The 16,922-nt window shown below is 52.9% G+C and overlaps 7 protein-coding genes across 7 annotated transcripts; 2 read left to right on the forward strand and 5 right to left on the reverse strand.

Moving 5' to 3' along the window:
* Window positions 1–245: 245 nt before the first annotated feature.
* On the forward strand, window positions 246–2,536 carry CCMA1212_005499 (uncharacterized protein; the record flags this gene model as incomplete). The annotated part of the gene is made up of 2 exons (XM_073702756.1): window positions 246–570; window positions 633–2,536. The coding sequence occupies 2 exons, from the start codon at window positions 246–248 to the stop codon at window positions 2,534–2,536; spliced, it is 2,229 nt and encodes a 742-aa protein (XP_073559255.1).
* A 473-nt stretch (window positions 2,537–3,009) lies between these two features.
* Window positions 3,010–3,959, forward strand: CCMA1212_005500 (uncharacterized protein; the record flags this gene model as incomplete). The annotated part of the gene is made up of 2 exons (XM_073702757.1): window positions 3,010–3,029; window positions 3,140–3,959. The coding sequence occupies 2 exons, from the start codon at window positions 3,010–3,012 to the stop codon at window positions 3,957–3,959; spliced, it is 840 nt and encodes a 279-aa protein (XP_073558968.1).
* Window positions 3,960–4,608: 649 nt separating this feature from the next.
* Window positions 4,609–6,426, reverse strand: CCMA1212_005501 (uncharacterized protein; the record flags this gene model as incomplete). The annotated part of the gene is made up of 1 exon (XM_073702758.1): window positions 4,609–6,426. The coding sequence occupies one exon, from the start codon at window positions 6,424–6,426 to the stop codon at window positions 4,609–4,611; it is 1,818 nt and encodes a 605-aa protein (XP_073558969.1).
* A 1,468-nt stretch (window positions 6,427–7,894) lies between these two features.
* Window positions 7,895–9,630, reverse strand: CCMA1212_005502 (Efflux pump vrtL; the record flags this gene model as incomplete). The annotated part of the gene is made up of 2 exons (XM_073702759.1): window positions 7,895–9,436; window positions 9,502–9,630. The coding sequence occupies 2 exons, from the start codon at window positions 9,628–9,630 to the stop codon at window positions 7,895–7,897; spliced, it is 1,671 nt and encodes a 556-aa protein (XP_073558966.1).
* Window positions 9,631–10,739: 1,109 nt separating this feature from the next.
* CCMA1212_005503 (uncharacterized protein) lies at window positions 10,740–11,480 on the reverse strand (the record flags this gene model as incomplete). Its single annotated transcript, XM_073702760.1, has 2 exons — window positions 10,740–11,139; window positions 11,242–11,480. The coding sequence occupies 2 exons, from the start codon at window positions 11,478–11,480 to the stop codon at window positions 10,740–10,742; spliced, it is 639 nt and encodes a 212-aa protein (XP_073558967.1).
* Window positions 11,481–11,573: 93 nt separating this feature from the next.
* On the reverse strand, window positions 11,574–11,987 carry CCMA1212_005504 (uncharacterized protein; the record flags this gene model as incomplete). The annotated part of the gene is made up of 1 exon (XM_073702761.1): window positions 11,574–11,987. One exon carries the CDS (start codon window positions 11,985–11,987, stop codon window positions 11,574–11,576), a length of 414 nt encoding a protein of 137 aa, XP_073558964.1.
* A 1,465-nt stretch (window positions 11,988–13,452) lies between these two features.
* On the reverse strand, window positions 13,453–16,486 carry CCMA1212_005505 (uncharacterized protein; the record flags this gene model as incomplete). Its single annotated transcript, XM_073702762.1, has 2 exons — window positions 13,453–15,937; window positions 16,002–16,486. The coding sequence occupies 2 exons, from the start codon at window positions 16,484–16,486 to the stop codon at window positions 13,453–13,455; spliced, it is 2,970 nt and encodes a 989-aa protein (XP_073558965.1).
* Between the last annotated feature and the right edge of the window lie 436 nt (window positions 16,487–16,922).

Genomic DNA, 16,922 nt, shown 5'->3' on the forward strand with positions numbered 1-16,922 from the left:
TGCAGAGCTGCAGTGCTAGCTGTGAGCCTGATCGGTGGGGATGGGATGCATCAAGACATCATCTGCTGAGGGGTTTTACACGTATAACTAGGCTGCCATCGTGTGCAATTCCGGCCTGGGGGACTGTGGGATCACAAGGTGGGATGTAGTTGACCGGAATCATTTCATCCACCACAATTCTCAACTGCATACCATCGGACGAGAGACTCTCGATCGTCAGATATCGCGTGTTGCTGGGTTTCAATATGTCGGACTGGGACTCGGACTACAGCAGTTTAGACGATGTGGAGGCTACTAAGAGATGCCCCCATGAACGATTCAATCGCAGCAGCAATACATTCGGTGCTGGAGCGCCCTTACGGGTCGTCATCGACGCCTCCGCGGAATGCATTGAATGCAAACTGCTGTTGCAGGCCGTGTCCAACTTCAAACCCGGGTGGATAGAAGACAACACGGACAGCAAATGCTTTATTGGCCTCACCAAGAGGAAGACATATATGGTCCAACTCTATCATGGGTCATATGATGGCGATCCGGTCGCCACCTTCCAGATGGTTCACAGATCCAAAGGTGGGTGCTAGGAAGTTGTTTCCGTCTCTAGACCATAGCAAACCACGACTTACATCTTTTAGATGAGCCAATGTACGAAATAGAAGATAGGAATTCCAGCAACATACTACGGCGACCTCGTGCCCAGAGCCTCCAAGTCATCCCAGACTCATCATCACGCGCAGCAATGGACCGAGCGGCTCAGTGGCTCTCGCACTGCATCGAACATGACGATGCTTGTGAAGTGCCCAACGCAGACTTCATGCCCAGGATGCTCATAGACGTTACTTCTCAGGAAAGCTCCCAAGAGCCATTTCTATCCAAGCCGTCTTCAGTGGCGCCTTATGCTTGTTTGAGCTACTGCTGGGGATCCGATACGGAAGGCATCTTACAGACAACGACGGGCAACGTGGAGTCCCACCACAAGGCTATTCCTCTCGCCAAGATGCCTTATGCTATACAAGATGCGATTGCCGTATGCCGTGGGCTCAAGATCCCCTACTTGTGGGTAGACTCTCTATGCATCATCCAAGATGACTCGGTCGCTTGGCTTGAGGATGCGTCGCAGATGGATCGCATTTATCTTCACTCCCGTCTCACTATTGCGGCGCTGGAGCCACCAAGCTGCAAATCACGATTCCTAGGTGCGCAGACGTTTGGACAACCTGGTTGGCAGCAACACTTTACAGCAGACGTCACATCTAGCCCGGATGAACCACCTCTGGAGATTTTTCTGCGACCCGTTGACGACGATTTCAACGAGGAGAAAGAAGAAGACACGAAGCGATCCCTGGATAAGCGAGGCTGGTGTCTCCAGGAAAGCCTGCTACCGAGTCGCCGCCTATGCTTCACCGGAGATGAGATGATCTGGGAGTGTCTCTGTCGGACAATTTGCGAATGTGGCCACATCCTGTGGAGGCCCCAGCCCTTTGGCTTTGGACGACTGGGAGCACACCTCAAGACCAAACGCCTCAAAGCAGAGGTGGCGATATCACATCCGCAGCCTGCACGGCCTTGGTACGAGGAGTTCCACGGCTATAACTATATGCGCAGAGGTGCGGGATATCCTGAGACGCCCTATAGAAGATGGAGGGATATTGTCTCAGAGTACTCGCAGCGCTCTCTTTCCCGTCGAAAGGATAGACTGAGCGCGGTGTCTGGGCTGGCAAAGCTCGTTCGTGAAGGACTTCCGGGAGATGGAAAAGGTGAAGAAGGCGGGCACGCTGAAGAGTATCTGGCTGGTCTGTGGAAACGCGAGTTTCATTTCGACCTCACCTGGACGGTCCAACATCCAAATTCACAACCGGGGGACCTCGACAGCAGCAAGACTGATGCCAAGGAACAAGGGGAAGCAAAGGAAGACGAGAACTTGCGGATTCCAAGCTGGTCGTGGGCTTCTGTCGAGGCACCCGTCAAGTTCGAGTTCGATCGGCCGCTGCCACTCTGGAAGTACTCGCCCGAACTCATAGACCTCGTCAGGATAGAGAGTGTTTCGTGCGAGAGGGAGCTTGAGCATGATGAAACAAGCGCCGTGACGAGCGGCGAAGCCGTGCTGACAGGTCTTGCTTCGCCTGTGCAGTTGAGAGCCGCGCGAGAATCGCAGGGGAAAGGAAAAGCAATTGTGCAGTCTGCAAACTCCTTCTCCGCCGAGGTAACCCTGGATCAGCCAGGTACTCTTGCAAGTCTGTCCAGCAATTGCCAAGGTCTCAGCTGTGGGGAGGAAAACTGTCAACATGAAGAAAGTAAGGCTCAAGACGAGGGGCTACTTTGTCTTGTCCTATTCTCTTGGATTGCCTATACTGGGAGGTATGATCCCAGGGGCAAGATGAAAACGATGGGCCCGGAGACTTGGTTTCTGGTGCTGAAGCCGTCGACGCCGGTTCCGGGGGCGTATGAGAGGATTGGCATCGGGTCACATTCGAGCGCCACTGGTGAGCGATGCGAACTCTTTGAAGACGGCAAGACTGTAACGGTCAAGATGATATAGACTCAGCAGTTTGTATGCCGATGCCAAAGGCCGACAAGCTCACTGAAGTACGGGGCTGGACCTGACGCTATTGCCCCTGTCCCGAGGAACGCTCGCTGTTGGTGACCCTCCACAACATCCGCCATGTCTCGCCCCCAACTTTTTCTCACTATATATGAACCATGGGCGTTGAGCCTTGGCTTTGACGTCGGGTGTGGCGCTAGACGTTTTCATATGTGGAGAGGCGTCAGATTTGTCTTTGAACCACGTGTGAGGGGTTTCTATCAGTGTTCTTCCCAGGTGGAGAGCAGTTCTCGATTCGTGCCGTTGCTAGTTGCTTCCATGAAGTTGTCGTGATTGGTCGTATTTAGATAGAATCTCATCAGCATTCCGTGCCCAGCTCGGCCTTGGAACAACATTGAACCAAGCCACAACTGGATCTCAACCACCCAATTCGACGTTGACAATATCAGATAGCAACTACCTTGGCAATCATGGCGCCAGTTGAGACAACGTAAGTAACCTACCTTCCACATGGTATCCAAAGGCAAGGTCTAATGTTAGCAGGGGTGTCAGCTGTCGTCAACAGATCCCAGCATCGGCAGAAGCTAAACAGACTGTCAGCAGCTTCCCGCCAATCCGTGCCTGCATCTTCGACATGGACGGCCTCCTCATCAACTCAGAAGATATTATCACCCAGTCTACAAACCAGCTGCTGGAAAAGTACTCTCGGCCTCCCTTTAATCGGTCCATCCGAGCTCAGCTCATGGGCATACCAGACTCCACAAATAGCGACGTCTTCCACGACTGGGCAAAGCTGCCCATTTCTCGCGAGCAATTCGCCCGTGAGTCAAGGGAACAAATGCACAAGCTCTTTCCGAATTGTGAGCCGCTGCCTGGCGCAGAGAAGCTTTTATCGAATCTCAGCCGGGCACGGAGTGCTGCTCTAGGGAAGCCGATTGAGCTGGCATTGGCGTCGAGCACCAGGACTCACAGCTATGAGCTGAAAATCTCACGGCCGGAAACAAAACGACTTCTCGACTTCTTCCCGCCAGATAAGCGCATACTTGGTGACGACCCACGCGTTCCAAAGGGTCGAGTAAAACCAGCACCCGACGTCTATTTGCTTGCTCTCCAGGCTCTAAACTCAGCCCTTGAACCCGACGAAACACCCATTTTGCCCAGCGAGTGCTTGGTCTTTGAGGACAGCATCATCGGGGTCGAAGCCGGGAGGAGGGCCGGTATGAGGGTTGTTTGGGTGCCCCATCCGGATCTGGCGGCTGAGTACCAAGATAAGCAGAAGCTTGTGCTTGCTGGCAGGACAGGGCTGATTGAGATTGGAGACGAGTGGCAACTGGGGGAGATTGATGACGGTTGGGCCGAGTGCATCCCGAGTCTGGAGCACTTTGACTACGGTAAATACGGCATCGAGGTGCCTCGCTAACACATCCATGAGCTCAAACACACTGATCCAAAGCTACTGTCGTTATCCTGTTCGTCGTGTATGTACTCGGCAGTCTCCTTTCTCACAAAATGGCTTTGCCCGTATTACATGGCATACCTTGACAGGCAAAGGGCGTCAACCGCAATATCATGATAGGCCCTTTCGCAAGGCCGTTCGAGCACATACGACCATATCCATTGGAGAATACGGGATCCCGTCTGCTCTCCCAGAGTCAAGCCAATGAGAGGCAGATTAGTAGTCAGGTGGGTGACCACTGGCGAACACCGGCTGTTGTATGTTTCTTTTTGCAGGTTTTGCCCTATCGAAATAGGATGCTTACCGTTGATCTATCAGGTTACGCATCCAAGAGGTTGATAAACGTCCAGCGGCATGGTGATGACTACAATCAATCCTAGCCAACTGACATAGAGTGACTTGACTTCCAGAGACCCCCGCCGAGCTACAGTTCTCTACGCCAGTATGATACTACAGGGACGGTTAGCCATCATGACAGTAAGCGAAGCAGGTAGACAATTAGATTAGGCAGAGAACATAGCATAAATGAAGCAGGAGATGATCCAATGTGGCGATTCCAATTTGCATCACACAAACATGAGAAGCGCACTCTTTAGACCTCTCCACCAACATTTCAATAACGAACCCCCGGCCTCACTTCCAGGACCCTCTCGACCACGTCAATGGCCAACGTCTTTCTGGATGCCATGCTCAAGTCCGTACCCTGAGCTGACATATAACCCGGCCCAGCAGCATCAGGATCGCTGCTGTTGACCTCAGTATAACCATTCCGAGGATACATGGACTCCCCCGAGATTTTTGGTTCTCCGTCCACCAACTCTCCATACTTGACCCGTCTATCACCGAGGAGGTCTAGAATCTGGTTCGCCGAACTGTTCGAGGATCCGTGATTCAACAGCGGCGCCCCCATGGCCTTTGCAATCTCAAACGGATCCAGCGAGACTTGTCTGCCCAGCTTTTGCCAGCCCCAGATGAGCCAGAGGATGGTGAGCACCTGCAGGGCCATGCATCCAACGGCAATGGCAAAGAACTTCCAATGGGCAGCATACACTATCCCGATTCTCGTGACAAGGGCGGCCGTCGGCTTGAATCGGATGGGAGGTGCCCCGGTCTGGTTCGCAACCGCGAGGGCGCTGCGGAACATGAGCTCGCGGACATTGTTGATCATGTCTACCCTGGGATCAGACCACGTCATGGAGCAGTTGCCGTAGTCCCCAATCTCCGAGGTCAGGAATGTGCTCGCCGCCTGTCCGACCGCAGAGACAAGGTAGGGGGTGTTCGTCATGACAGCAATCCTAAGCGTCGTGTTCGAATTATACTGGGCCTGCAGAACGGAGGCGATTCCTCCAAACATGGTCAAGAATCCTCCTGCGCCGACACTTCCCGAGGCCAGCTGCTGCCAGTCGTCGAACTGGGTGATGCTGATGGTCGTGTTCGTGGACATGTCACAGGGATCCAGGGTGATGCTGCCGTTGGTGATGGTGATGTCGTAGTTGACAGCAGCAGCCCGCAGAGCGCAGTTGTGCTGCACCATCTGTCCGGTGCATGCAGGCGTAGGCTTGTATAAGACAGAGAAGTTCATGTGGTTGAGAAACTCCACGCCCTGCGACGGTTCCCAGTCGACACTCGTTCGGAACGTCGTGATCTTGTCGCCCCTGGCAGCCGCCATCTTTGTAAAGTCGTAGTCGACAACGCTATCCGTACAGGAGATATCGAAGCCGGGCCCGGGGATACGGAGCCAGCAGGTCTGGTTACCACAGCTCGATGGCATCGTCATGACGCTGCGGTTCGAGTATTCCCGGTACACGTTCGCAAACGTCGGCATCAACAGCGACGTTTCGGTGCCGCTGCCGGCCCATCCGCTGAAGTTGGACGGCAGAGTCGTGTTGAGGACGGGCACGTGGACGATGTCGGAATAGGGGCCGATGGTCTTGCTGACCGTCTCCGAGGCCTTCTGGAGGACAGCACCGACGGCGATGCCCACTATCAGTGCGATGAGCGACGACAGGCCCACGCAGTTGAACAGCTTTGGTCGGTAGAAGCCGATGAGCAGGTTGCTGGTGACCTCGAGGTCGTAGTGCAGCTCCTTGATCTTGGTCCCCTTGAGCGCCTTGAGCCACCAGGAGATGGCGAAGCCCTCGGCGTTGGCCACGGCCAGGAACAGCACCGCAACGGCGCCCATGAGGGACAGCAGCACCGGGACGGTAAAGTATCTGTTGTGCGTCGGCCACTGGTTCGTCTCTTTGTCCTCGGACATGGCGAGGACCAGCGCAATCATCCCGCACGTCAACGCCCACAAGGCGACGGCGACGATGGTTCTCCATGGTGCTCGCTTCCACACGCCGGGCTGCCATGGGATTCCGTCGACGGACATTTGGCGCGCTTTCTCGAACCTGACTTCTCGACTGTTGAGCAACCGGAGCCGCGACATGGCTGCGATATGTATAAGTGAAGCTTCTGGCAGGGGCCGGATTTTGCTTTTCCGATCATGGGCTTCAGAGAGATGACTGCCCTGCCACGCACAGCATGTCTGTGTCAAAAACAGCCCATGCTGCCCACACCGAAGCGAGGTTGGCAGCTTTTAGGTCGCAGAGCCTCAACGCAACTCTGTGCTCTCTCTCTCTCTCGTTACATAGCATCGCAACCTGATTTTCTGCTTGCATGGCATGGGGCATCAATACTATATGGAGCCTAGCGGAGGATCGAGTTGCCAGTCCTCTGACCATTCGGTTGCTATTTATACGCAACTCGCTTTTCCGTCTATCCGTTTCGCAACGACGACATGGAGCAGATCAAGTTGGCTGTCCAATAACCAGCCGTTGTGTTCGTTAGCATATCCGTGTCTGCGACTTTGCATTGTGTTGACCCCTGTCGAAGTAAGCAGCCTAGCTACGACTGCTTGCTGTGATAGTCTGTGTCCTCACGCGTCGTATGGGCCAATTGGTTGACTAACAAGGCAAGTTTCCGCGATGACTGCGAATCGGAAATCGTTCTATCCGGCGGAAAGACTGGCAGCGGCATGATTATTGCGCCATTTGTAGCCGAGCCTCTTTGAATTGCTGTTCTGAAGCCCAGAGGGCGGATGAGATTCAAGACGGGAATAGAAACGACGACCGCCGATACAAATGGAAGGCCATGCCCGTCAGCAGGACGGATTAATCTATAACTATACAATTTGTCACAGTTTCGTCAACCTCACGAGCAACTATCAAGTGCGGAACGATGGAGACGTAGGGGGCCATGGATCAGCCCACCAGCTCGTGTAATATCTGTGGATCAGTATCCAATTAGTAGACAGCCAGCGCAATACCAGCCTGATAGTTCCATGGGCAGACGCTTCAAAAACCTTTGAGGCGTCCGTAAGCTGAAATAGTAATAGAAACCGAACCGTAGCCAAGATCAACAACGGGGCACACAGCTACTTTGTACTACAACCAACATACATAGACAACTCATCCAAGCATGATAGGGCTACTATGTCATGCGTGAACCACTAAATAGAAGCAGCCAGGATGTATGCGATTCCCGAAGACGAAGCGAAACGACCACGGAACCCCCTGTACGGGCGTCGGTCTAATCATAGTCATCCTCGTGAGAAGGCTCTATCATGATTTAAGCATAATCCTTCCAGGGCCCGCTACTAGAAGCGTGTCGCACGCATAGACTCGTGCAGAAACATCATCCCCTCCCGTCGGCCGGACTTCATAAATGATCCAATCACTAAACAGGTCGTGCTCTTCAGGGCTCCATGTGGAATATCTTTAATAAGCCATCCCATTGCTGTTCTCTTCCAACACAAGAGCAAGGCCATGAAGCATTTCATCAATGCAAATAGTAATCATTGTACATTTTAACAGCCAAGAGCGCCAGAGTCATGACTCAAGGGGAAAAGCACAACGTTATAGCTGGATGGTAAACCGAAGCCTCAGCCGTTTTCCATACCGATAAATCAAGACCGGAATCGGTATCAACACGATCGCAATAAACCCAAGCACCGAGTTCCCCCAACCCACGCCCAAATTCTTATACAACTGCGGCCCGGCCAACGGCAGAAAAGCAGCAATCGTGTTCCGCAGGACAGAGAATCCGGCAAGTCCACTGGCGGCATACTGCGGATACGCATCCACGATGTACGTCTGTATAGGCATCAAGACCCCGACAATCCCAATGCCGAACGGCACGAGGCCAATGATGGGCACAATCCAGTGGACGGCCTTGTCTGCGCTCCAGCCGTACCAGAAGAACGTGGTAGGCAGGATCAGGGCAAACCAGAGACAGTCCGGGAGACGCATCTCGGGCTCGTACACGCCGTCGTTGGCTGCAGTCATGCGAATCACGGTGCTGTCCGAGAGGAGAGCAAACGACAGCAGGCCGATTGCATATCCGACCAGCAACGTGAGATACACCAGACCGGTGATGCCCAAGCTCCAGCCATAACTGTCCTCGAAGACGGTTGGAATGGTGTTGTATAGAAGATACAGGCATCCGTACGCAAAAGCGATGTAAAGCGACAGTCCGAAGATGTTTGGAGAACCCAGCAGCATCTTCATCGGCCGGACCAAGCCAAGCAGCAGAATCTGCCTCTTGCTCAAGACGGGAGCATCCGGATCGATGTAGCAGCTTCTAAGCTCAGGCATGCCAAGTTCCTTTCGCAGCTTCTCTGTCTTCCAAGCAATCAGAACGCGATGGTTTGTCTCGCGGTTCAGAAAGATCATGGCCACCACCACGACGGCCGCTGGGATGCAAGACAGCCAGTTGACCCAGCGCCAGCCAATCGTCTCAGTCACAAAGCCTCCAATGACAGGGGAAACGGTCGGACCGGCAATGGGGCCCAGCATCCAGATTGTCATGGCTTTCCCACGCTCGGTGATGGGGAAGATGTCGCCAATGATGCCGCCGCCAATGGTCTGGCAGCCAGAGCCCCCAACACCGGCCATGAATCGGAAGAAGATGAGCGTGCTGAGTGACGGAGCGAGTGCACATCCGACGAGCCAGAGACAGAACCAAACATTCGCGGATATGAGAATCAGGTTTCGACCGTATATCTCGGACAGCGGCGACAGAAACAGGGGGCCAACCGCGTAGCCCAGCAGGAATATGCTGACGGGCATGGACCCCAGCGTAATGTCGTTCACGCCGAAATCTTTCTCCAAGGCTTCCAGCGAGGGCGCAATGATGGACGAAGCAAACGGCGTCATGAAGGTGATGGTCGATAGTAGGAGAGTGATGAGCCACTTGCGGCTGCGGGAGAAGTTGAGCGGCATATCGGGATCTTGCTGGCTTTCCCAGCCGACGATGCACTTTTCGAGGTCTGTGATGGGAATTACCGGAGGTGGAAGATCCGATTGTTGCTTCTTTTTGCGTCGCGATGACGAGGTGATTCTTGAGAAGACGCCGGATCGCGTTGATACTGTGTCTGCTCTTTCGATATCGACGTCTGCCTGGCAGAAACACAGCTGTTAGGGATGGGGGAAGCATTTGCGCTTAGGCTGATCGCGGAGCTTACTGTTTCATTGCCCATTGCGAGGACCTCGGGCTCTAGAGTCTCTTCTTTGCACGAGTCTTTCCATCGCGACGGCTCTGAAGGAGTTGACGAGCCCGATATAGAGCCGCCGACACCGCTGCTTGACTGCATCCCCTGCAATGAAGTCTTGGGTGAGACCTGGGTCGTCTTGCAATCACAACAAGAGCCTCCAGAACTGATGCCTTCAGTACAGGCAGTCAAAGCAGAACGACTCGGAGCTGAAACCCTCCTATTCCCTTCCAATCGCCTTCAAAAGTCGCAGCGAGATCCGCAAAAGAGGGGAAGACGGACTGTCCCCATTAATATATCTCCAACGCTCACCGCAGGATACCTGACATGTAAATGCAAGAAGGTATGATTCTGTCCAACATAGGAAAGCAGGCCGCCTCCCCCCCCCTTCCCCGTTGCTCAGCGAATTAGGCATTGACAGGCATCTCCGGCACATGTCCGATGGGCAAGGAACACCAACGAGGACCGAGATCTAGATGGAGCAGGGCTGCCGGGTGGGCGTCTTCGGACGTGGACCGGAAATACTATCTATCTAGCCAACCTATTTACAAGTCTGTTGCATACGCGAGATGTGAATGCAAGCAACAACAGACATAACGTTGAGGCACATGTCCATCTCTATCTCCCTATAGGCTTTATTCTGTACTGAAGTTGTACAGACATCTATTAGTGAATCACACCTTGGCTCAGCCATCATCCCGCAATCGTCCACTCCGAGCTCCACCATACGCCGACCACAAAGGACATCGAAAGCGACCATCCCGCCCGCCAGCGGACCAACACCTCCATACGAGCAGCTTATCATGGCATTAACAAAGACCTGCCTGGCTGATGCGCTCATCATTGCTGGGAACAGTGACCTGGTTCGCTCGAGCATCCCGCTCGTAGCCGTGCAAAGCCGGCACTGAGCGAGTCCGGGTGGATGTGGAATCCCGTCAATGTCACCATCAGGGTATTCTGACTTATCAGATATCGACGATGGCTATCGTATTTATCATTGCAATTACTCTTTACTGTTTGAATCCTAGAAGCCTAGCCCATGGCATGTCATTGCAACGTTGCTGATAGATGGTGGGCAATTCCATGTATTCGTCTAGCTTACAGGTCAATGTTGTATTATAACAAGGCATCAAACTCTACAACTCTATTGCCCATAGTAAGCCCATCACTGCATTCATTCTATGATATATCAACCTCTTCTTTCAATCAATCTATATCCTCTTGGGATTGATCCACACCAAAACCTCCTCTACCCCTTTGCCCACCGATTTCCCGCACCCCAACAACATCTCCCACGTCTTTCGAGGCAGCCAGCCGAGAAGACGTATCGTTAGATCAACAGCGTAAAATATCACCTTCCCCAATGTCCCCAATATGTATCCGAACACCTCATAGGCCGTTTTGCCGACAGTTGTCATAAACCAAGCAGCCGCCTTAGGGAAGTCTACGAAGACCGCTCGAAGGACGGCACAGAATCCATTGACAACATCTCGCAATGTCACAGCCCGGAAGAAGCTCATGACGGCTTCAATGATCGTATGAGCCAATGACGCCAGTCGCTCCAAGATATCGAAAGCTGCGGTGCCGATGTTGCCGAGTCCTGTGGCGATCCTTGATATGATGGTTCGCAAAGCTCCGGGCACCCGCTTCATCACCTCCCATATCTTTCCCGGTGTTTTCTTAATGACCTTTCCTGCCTTTTTAATCCCTTACTTAGCATAATCGGCCACTTTCTTAACACGAATGGGAAACTTGTAGATTTGCCGCTTGCACCACGGCCCAACCTTGTGTCGGCGCTCCCACACCTCCTTTGGCAAAGTCACAAACACAGCCTTTGGGACAGTCGTCACGACATGCTTTGGAATCGTCCACAAGAGGGACTTTGGTACTGTCCAGACGAAGAACTTGAGGATACATCCAATCTTCTCCAAGATACGCCGAACGCGTTGCATTTGCTTCTCATGTGTCGTCTTCCACCTCCTCCAAGCACCGCCCCGTCGAAGTGGTAAATACTCAACAACTTCGCGATGTCCGTTTTGAGCAGCTTATCGAAGTGAAATGGCGCCGTATGGAGCAACGAGCGAATCGTCGGCGCCCAGATCGCGCAAGATCTTGACGACGCCAAGTTTTCCTTGTGAGGCTGCCACTTGGAGGGCTGTCCGCTGGGCTTTCGTCTCATAGTAATCCTCGGAATAGCTTCCGTAGCCGTCGAGTGTTGCTCCGAGGGATACGAGTGTGCGTATCATGGCTGCATCGTTATTGGTGACAGCTGCTATGAGAGGCGTTTCGCCTTGCTCGTTTGGCGTATCTGGTGAGACCAGGCCATTGGCGACAATGATTGAGACTTGATCAACTTGCTTATTGCCAATCAGTTCCAAGAAGTTTGCTACAGCTTTTCTTTGATTTGGGAAGCTCGTTTCGATTGGTTTATAGTCGCCCGAGATGTCGAGTTTTCCCATACCGTACGTCTGCGGTTGCAGGGTTGGCTATGATGGTGATGCTTGGTTCGTGTAGAACTTGGGAAATTTGAGATTGAATCTTTCACAAGACACAAAGAGTAAATACAATCGAGGATGGCATTTGAAAACAAATTAACCCAATGAGGCAGATTGTGAGGCAGCTCGGCGCTGAATTGCCAATTGCTTGCGCCACCGCCTCACCTCGGCTCACTTCTTCAGCTGCCCAGGATCATACCATGTAGAAAAGTTGCCTAGCCAAGTAGGCTCACTTGAGCACGGCCATCCAACGAACATACTTCCTCAAGATTATGATCATTCAGCCTGACTGAAGACGACCAAGGAGATCAAGTGCCTCATCGAGTCTCCGGAAATCGGCCCTCTTTGCAATCCTGTCCAACAGCTGATGAAATTTGACCGCATCATCAAAACTCACAACCTCCTCCGGCGCCGCTAAGAACCTCTCAACAATGCTTGGACATTGTAATTCAATTATTAAGTCTGGGGGCTGTTTAAGAGATCAAATAAGACTGGAGAAAATCAAAACCCTGTATGCTCCAGCACCTTTATATACTTCGATTGTCCTATATATCACTGTTCACAGAAATACGGGCGTGTAGCCGAGCAGCCGCCCTCCACCATGTAAGCTCAACACCAACCAACCCAGCATCAAGGACACGAATGAGTCCATCCTCCCTACACGCAACAACATTTTCATACCTTTACCAGACTCCCCTAATCTATCTCATTCTAGACAAACCATCACCACCCTAACCAGAATATACATCCCAAATATACGGGTCAGTCGCCACAGCCACGAACCCAGTCCGATTCATCGCCCCCCTGAACAGTATGAACCGATCTGCAATTTGATGCAGTATTGGTGTTAAGCCGTTTGGATCCGGATATTTCATTGCTAGCGCCATCAAATGCTAAAACCCTTTGCGCAGCTCTCCTGGGCTTTATATCATAAACTGGCGATGGCATCACATACAGCAAATATCTCCCAACATACCATCTCGAGATGATAATATCACCCTCTTAATTTGTCCGGCAATCACGAGGAGAGGTAAATGACTGGTGTACACATACCATCACTGTCTACAACAAAAGGTCATGGGAATCTAGCTACGTAGCTTCATCAGGGAATATTATCCCACATCTTCCATAAACGTTCCGTCTTGATTTTGGAAACTTTTGGCGACGGAGCTGAGATTGCAGGCTGGTTTCGCTTCCAATACAATATTCTGTATAGCTGAGTGAAGGTAAAGCATGCCTGTTCTGTCTCCATCATGTGCTTCACTTCCACCGAGAGCATGGCATATGAAACGGTTGAAAGTCATCAAACAAGCTAGAAATTAGAAATACCAGCTAATAACAGTATGGTCGCTCACAAGTCCGCTTTGGAGGGCTACAGCTACAGGACAGTGCATCCAGCAATTGCAAGCCACTCTCGAGTATAACTGTTCTAAGCCCTCATCAAGTCCACCAACTCCTTCATCTCAACAGCCCAATACGTCTGCTCCAAAAGCTCCATCACTCCCGCCGCCGTAATCTCAGGGTCCCAGCTGTCCTTGGCAACAACAGCCTTCTTATCAGCATGTCCCAACTCCACAAACAGCTTCACAATCTCCGCCCACCGCGCTGTGCCCTGCGGATCAACATCGTAATATTCGATCCAGCCTCTCCTCCGCGCATCTCGCAAGTGCCGCAAGACGGTGATCCAGGGCGTTCGCGGCTGCTGAGTCCAAAAGTCCGTGTACGGGTGATTGGGGCCGGGATTGATGCGGCATTGGTTGTTCAGGAGCAGCGCGACCAGGCGAGGGTCCGAAAGGGGGTAGATGGTCTTGTTGCGGGAACAGAGGAACTCGGTGGCGTACGCAAGCAGCGGCGTTGATTCGGCCGTCTGGAGCTCCTTCTCCTTGTCAGAAAGCTTTCCCTCTACGGCGCTGCGGGCGAGGATTTCCTCCGAGACATAGCGAGCGAGCCCGAACTTGGTGGCCAGACACAAAAAGGGCTGCCACAACGGCGCAGCAATCGTGAAGATGCGATACGGCCCCAGCCCGTATCTCGCCCAGTGGTCGTACGGATCATCATCCTTGCGCAGCCAGTACCAGGAAATGGTCTTGTCCACCTCATTGACCATTGCTCGCTGCAGATGCCGAGCGTCTTTCTGCACGTATCTCGCATGTGTCAAGGCCAGCGCAATGCCGGGCCACCACTCGTCCAGCTGTCGATGATGCTCAATTTCCTCAAGCGGGTTCTTCATCTGGAGAATATATGACCGAAGAAGCCGCAAGTGAGGATCAAAGTCGGCAGGCGTCTTGCTGACGAGACGATCCATGACTCCAGGCTCCTCCATGAACCAATCGCGGACCGTGCGATGGATATAAGTGACTCGTCGTGCAGCTGCATCCACCACTTCGCTCATGTCTTCGCTCTTGTCGGCAAATCGAAGGCCACGAGCATTTCCGGACTCGGCGCGCGCATGGATTCCAAGGAGGCCGGAGAATCGGTGCATGATGAGAGAGGCGGCCATTTGGCAGCGTTCATGAGCCGTGGTGGCGGATGCCTGCTTCACCTCCTCGGATACCGCAGCCTGATCGTCCTCGCTGCCCTTGAGAGCAAACGCAAACTCCCACAGGGTGAGCGCGTTGGCGGCGTCGTTTTGGATAAAGTCGGCCGCAAGCTCGCGTGCATTCATGAGGCCAAAGATGATGGCCGCTTCGGCCAGTTCGTCCTGGTCTTGATTCTCAAAGAAGAACAGGTTGAATAGGTCATTCAGCTCCGTCGGCAGCGCTTGCATGACCTCAGACAAACTCGCGAGGCCAGTGTTCTGCTCAAACTTGCGAATCATTTCGTTGAGGGCGAGTCTCACCCAGAGAAAGACGCCATCAGCTTTTTCCACCGTCGCCTTGATCAGTCCTTCTCCGGCTTCGGGCTCATGCTTAAGGAGACGTCGAATATGAGTGTTCTGCCGCAGTCTGTCCCTCATGTAGCGATACATGTCGTCGTAGGTGAGGTCCTGCAGTCTCAGATTCGGGACAGCATACTCAAATGCATTCTGAAAGACCGCCCACGGCCGGGATGACAGGCAGATTTTGATCGATTGCCCCTTTTCCCCCAAGCACAGATTCTTGAAAAAATCTATGATCGCCGTATGATCGCCCTCAAACTCGTCCAGTCCGTCAATAAACAAGCAAACATTCATCGTCGGCACCACCGCATCCATGACGCCCTGAAACGCCTCCAGAAGGTCCGCAACAGACCAGTCCAGCTGCAGCGCCACTCGTTCTTTCGTTGTCAATGTCTTGAGTTTCTTCCACAGGTCCGGAAACGCTGCTGGAGCAAATTCCGGGTGCGTCGAGAGAATTTGATGGAGCAAAGACCGCAGCAATCCGGTCTGCGAGCGCTGCTCTCGCGATCCGCTGGTCCAGAAGAAGAATCCCGCCGTCAGCACAGGCTTGCCACCGGCCCAGGAGTCCAAGCGCTCCATGGTAGCTTCATGATCGAAGAGGAACCGGATGAGGGTCGATTTACCCGATCCTGGCTTTCCAGTAATCCAGTAGATGGGGCCAAGAGCATCACCTCGGAGCCACATCGAAAAGGGGTGTTCTGATATTTCCTCCTTTCCTGCTTCGGTGGAGGTGGAAGGCTGAAACACCCACTCAAACGTCTTGCTATGAGCCCTTGTGACTTCTTGCTCTCGAAAGTGCATGCTCTTGTAAGAAAGAGTGTCGAGGATGAAGTCGTGCACGATGGAGTCTGGCGTTGGTCGATGGTGGACGGGGACCTCGATGAACTTGTTGTCGCCGGGAACGATGTTAATACGCCTCATCTTCTGCTTTCCCTTGTCTTCTCGGCCCTCTTCCTTTGGTAGCGCATCTCTGTCTTCGGGCTCGTCTTTATTATGCTTCGACGGAGTGAGATCGGGGAGAGGAAGCCGGCGGACTCTAAGCAAGGCAGCATATCAGCACAATAGTCATGACTGTCTAAGATGCATGTATGGCAACTCACTCAAAGGTGTTGTCAACGTCATCGTGAAATTTCTGGCTCAACTCCTGAAGTCGCGTCCCAAGCGCAGCAACATCGCGAAGGGACCACAAGTCACGAAAGCTGATTCCGTCAAGAGCCGCCTTAGACTGCAGTTGACCGGAGATAATATCGAGATGCAGCATCAGGTCTTGTGCGACCTTGAAACAGGCGCCTGGCAGAGTGCTGAGTGGATGCACATCAACGCCGTCGGGACCGGGTTGAGCGGCCTTGAGCGCCTTCAGAGAGTCGCCAAGGGGACCAGCATGCGCGGCCAGGCGTTCGCCTGCAGTGGAAGGGCCGCCTTTCGCGTAGTCGTCACCGTGATCATCACCATCCGCGTCATGATGCAAAGCGAACACATCTTGATAGAGTGCGGTGGCACACTGCAAGAAGCCGCACACTGCAGAGGAAGACACAGACGCAGACGCGGAATCATCACCAGCGGAAGAAGAGGACACTGCTGCCATTTTATAACATGTAATGGTCGCAAGTGTTGTATGGAATTGCTCTATCTATCAAGGTCCAACAAGGAGAGCTGGAGTCTACGGGTTTGTGATCAAGCAAGTCTGTGGTTCTTGCCGCAGTGATGCCTTACGGAGATGAGAGGAGAAGGAGGGACAAAGGCTTGGGGGAGAGCGGACTTGAGGGGGTCTGGCATCCCCGCTTCTGGCACGGGAGCAGCTCGTGTAAGCGCATTAGCTCCGGAGATGAGGCCTCGGTTGATGCATGTCATGTAGGAACGGTGGATTATTGGCTGAATGAGGAGGAAGACGAGCACTGAGATGCTTCATGTTAGTGGTATGAGAAGTGAGCGTTGATGAGACGTTGGTTTAGCCTCAAAAGCGTTGAACCTATAGACGCTCACATTTCATTTGTGCATTTTCGCTCTAATTTGTTCTTCTC

This window comes from Trichoderma ghanense, assembly GCF_004382785.1.
Source record: "Trichoderma ghanense strain CCMA-1212 chromosome Unknown scaffold_5, whole genome shotgun sequence".
Classification (NCBI taxonomy): domain Eukaryota; kingdom Fungi; phylum Ascomycota; class Sordariomycetes; order Hypocreales; family Hypocreaceae; genus Trichoderma; species Trichoderma ghanense.